This window comes from Morone saxatilis, unplaced genomic scaffold (assembly GCF_004916995.1).
Source record: "Morone saxatilis isolate NCDOM2014 unplaced genomic scaffold, NCSU_SB_2.0 Contig20, whole genome shotgun sequence".
In the NCBI taxonomy this organism is placed as follows: Eukaryota; Metazoa; Chordata; class Actinopteri; family Moronidae; genus Morone; species Morone saxatilis.
Genome location: NW_023339763.1, coordinates 13,638,094 through 13,642,151, shown reverse-complemented (window position 1 = coordinate 13,642,151; position 4,058 = coordinate 13,638,094). Strand labels below are relative to the sequence as shown.

Genomic DNA, 4,058 nt, shown 5'->3' with positions numbered 1-4,058 from the left:
ACACATAAATATCACATACATACATAACTGAGTGCTGAAGAAACTATTATGTATTAAATAACTGCAAAAATGTATCTATTTCCTCGATGGGTCTTATCTCTACTAAGCTTTCAGCTTCAACATGTGATCTATGAAGACATAACCTCAGTCTTAGTGACAGATATCAGGATTACCTTGATCTCTGTACCCATTTGACCCGTTTTAATGAGTTGACTATATCAGTCTTGATGTGTTGACACCACTCCCCTTCCCCTTCCTTTCCCTTTCCTCTTCTTTCCTTCCTCCTCTATACACATGCCAAAATTAGTTGGTCACTTTCTGACTCAGATATATTCTTGTAAATCTGTGTATAAAGCATGACATCAATCTGTTTAATAAGGAAAAGTTAGTTTCATTTTCAGTTCCTGCTGAAACAGGGACTTCCTGAGGCAGAGTGCATGGGGACTTGTGGCATAACACATAGTTGAGTGAATTGAGAATGGTGAGACATTTCTGACAACAAAGATTGAAATTGTGCTGTGTCACCTTTTGCACTCTTTGGCCTAATTGGACTCTTTTAGCCAGTATCATATTTGCTACAGTCCTTTTTCTTTTCAGTCTGCCAGTATCTTGTTATCAGAGACAGTGTGGCACCGAAGCTGATGACACAAGATGTCAAAATGCCATACTTTCAGACTAGCATTATACAAAGCCCACTGCTTTTGGGTAAAAAAACAGTATATTATGTTGTTTTTGTAATGCATTAACTGCCGAACTACTTTTCATTAGGGAAGGGAATATATCATTCAGTACACAGTCCACGTAGCATATTTCTCTGATTTCTCATCATTTTCTATAAACAGGTATCCCTTCTATCTGAGGGACATCTAATTGATTTTGCACGTACTGTGTGTTTTTATATGCACGTGTATGTATTATGTAGCACTATACCCTCTGCATTCTTCTCATAGAAAACTCCATGGGGATGCATAGAGTAGTTCCTGCTGGCAAAGTTCTTCAAGTGGACCACAATAACGTCATCAACCTCTGCTCGCAGTATGGGCCCCAGAAAGCCCAGCCAGGCTGGACGGGGGGCAAGATGGCTGTAGGAGGAATCTGTATATTGTCGGAACATGGCCTTCTTATAAACACTGCCAATACGATGAGGACCTTTTTCCAGGAATTCAGATGCAAACCTGAGATAGAAGTGGAAAGGAAACACAGAGTATAATAGATACAGAGAGAGAAGTGGTTACACAGAGGAGGAGAGTGAGTGGGAGGGAGAACAGAACAGGACAGCTATTAATCTTATTCTGTTGGGCATTTTATAAGGTCAAGGTCAGGTTAGTGTCATATTTTATAATACAGGATTGCACAATGACACAGTTCTATCTCCCGGTCATGCTACATACATTGTTTTACAAGAAAGAAGGACAAATAAGTTAAAGGAACATTAAAGCACAAAAAATAAAATATAAGTGGGACAAAAATAACAGCAATTTTCTAAATGCAAGTAAGAGAAACACTATATGCAAACATGCTGACACCACCATGACAACAGTGCAACTGCCCTATTATTGTCAAGATGTCTGTATCTTGTATGACTTTAACCTATTATGTAATAAATACAAAAATAGAGGAACTGCCAGATAAAGGAGGAAATGTGACAAGAAGTGTGGTGCCGCTGAAGATTTCACAAAAGGCTCCGATTTATCTTTGAGATTATTGAACTTTAACTGTAGATGTAATGCCACAAGAACAAATTGTATCTGGTTGCAGCTCTCCAACTATAAGACTTGTCATTATTGTGATTACATGTTTCTGCGGGCTAATAGCCTGTTACTGGAGCTGTGGTAAACACAGTTTTTGCTACTGTTTATCCAGCTCAAAACCAAAGTAGCAGGGAGGATAAAAAGCATTACCTGGACTAGATTCACAAATGGGTTGTACTGATGACCTTGCTGACAAAGGGGGTCTCACTGAGCACCCGGTCAGAGCAATTTTGTCTTAATGTGCTCCACCTCTCACTAGTACATTTCCATTAAACAGGACTTATGAATGAATGAACTATAAAGCCGTGCTTATTTCAGTGTTGATGAGATCATCTGTGTTCTAATCTATTTACCTTTCTTATTGGAATACCTTGCAACTGTAGCATAGTTATAGCAGTTTCATGATCTGCCGATGGATTCAATAATCAATAAAATATGAAGAAGAAATAGATAATAATAATATCTGGAGAAGAAAAGAATTATTGTTCAATATATGCTGCACCTGTGTATATTTGGTATTGGTCACTGAGTGTTGAATAAGCTGGCTGGCTAGAGTAAGTCTAGAAAATCACACACAAGAATGAAACGATTGTTATGCTTCAAAGTTAGCTGTCCCACAAAAAAAGATGTGGCGTAATCGTAACCCACCACTTTTGGAAATTCCCAAATGTATCCACGCCTTCATATGAGGGTTGGATTTTATTATTATTATTTATTATTTTATTATTATCAGTTTATCCTCATAGTCCATATTACATTAGGACTTTGAACACATGGCATACATTTTCCTCCTGAATCTGTTTGTTTTGTTTTTTAATTACAGTTTAATCAGATAAGTGGATGATGTTTTCTTTATCGTTGTATCATGTTGACAGACTTCTGCTATGATGGAGAAAATTGGATTATGTCTGTTCAGTGAAATGTAATCAATGTTGGGATGTAGTGTGGGTATATTAAGGCTGTCCTCGCCCGTGTTGAATGAGACGGTCTTTTTCTCTTCAACTGCAGATCAGCTTGTTGTCTGGTGTGTGTGTGTCCAACTTTTCAGCCTGTGGTCCAGAAGATCTTCCCTATCAGTGATCAGTTACAAACCGCCCAGAGGAACACTATTCTCAGTCAGGTTAACAACATTATTTATGGTCTTGACTATTCATTTTTAAACTTAAAGGGTCACAATTGGGAAGTATGCAGAATTCATTTTTAAAGTGTAGCAACATTATATCTTTGTAATAAATCACACTGTCCTACAACCCATTTTGTTTAGCCTATTTGAATGAGAGAGTGGTTTCTGTTTCATTTTGGTACATTACATAGCAAAGGAAACAGCTCACTTCGTAATAGAAGACCTAGCCATTTGCAAGTCTCAACACTTAAGTACTGTCATTTTTCCTGTGGATCTGCTTTGAGTTCCAGCAAAGCAACTAATAATGCCCTCAGAGGTCTAGACACTATCACACCCTGACAAGATGACATAGATAACACCTAAAACCTTTCTTTGAACCTCAGTAGCGGGGTTCCGGTTCCCCCACAGTACATGTGATCAACACGTAGCTGATGCCATACATTTTTTTTTATCTTTAATCTCCAAATAACTTCTCACAACTCACTCATCTCCTGCGGTGTCCTCCCCGTTAAGCAGGTTTTTTCCACCGGGTGCGTAATCCCACGAATTCTCAATGATCCCCACATAGTAAACTCTCTCCCTGCCGCGCTTCCCCTCCGCACGGGAGGAGAGAAAAAACAACAAACAGCTCACAAACAGCCCCAAAGTCCGTCCCATGTTCAGGCGATCGCTGCAGTGAGGCGCAGGGCTGCAGATGTTTAGTAGCGGGGTTTGGGTTCAAGATGTGCAAGTGTAAACCTGTCCTCCGCTGACTCTCCCATACGGGCTGAGCTTTGGCTATTAACAATGTGCAGCGGGGCTGTATGCAGCACTTATGAAACTAGGGAAGGGAAACAGATCAGGATAAACCTATATATCAAACTCAGGAAGAATGTGAGTGGGAAGATAGAGAAAAGCGAGAAGGCAGCAGGAGTGACATGTGTGGAAGGCGTGGAGAGTGAGAGGGGCATTTGGGGGAATTGTGGGGCAAGAGGAGAAGTGAGAGGTGATGGAGAGGTGATAGGCGGAGTGATACACGCTGATGCAGGTACTTTCTCCTTCTTCTCGTTGTCCCCTTTTTGTTACATATTCATACGTTAAAACTGATTTAGTAACCGCTGTGTACCGACTCCTGCCGATTTTAAAAACTCAATTACTTTTATACGGAGTTGCTCTTAGTGGTATATATTGTCTTGATCTTTATC

At 39.8% G+C, this 4,058-nt stretch overlaps 1 protein-coding gene across 1 annotated transcript in view; it reads right to left on the bottom strand.

Moving 5' to 3' along the window:
• Nucleotides 1-3,705, bottom strand: part of LOC118331795 (ferroxidase HEPHL1) — a 14,510-nt gene extending 10,805 nt beyond the window's left edge. Inside the window, exons 1-2 of the mRNA XM_035666874.1 lie at nucleotides 3,359-3,705; nucleotides 931-1,175 (exon numbers count right to left, since the gene is read on the bottom strand). Coding sequence (XP_035522767.1) covers nucleotides 931-1,175; nucleotides 3,359-3,531 — 418 coding nt within the window. The 5' untranslated portion in view covers nucleotides 3,532-3,705. The remainder of the gene's footprint in view (nucleotides 1-930; nucleotides 1,176-3,358) is intronic.
• Between the last annotated feature and the right edge of the window lie 353 nt (nucleotides 3,706-4,058).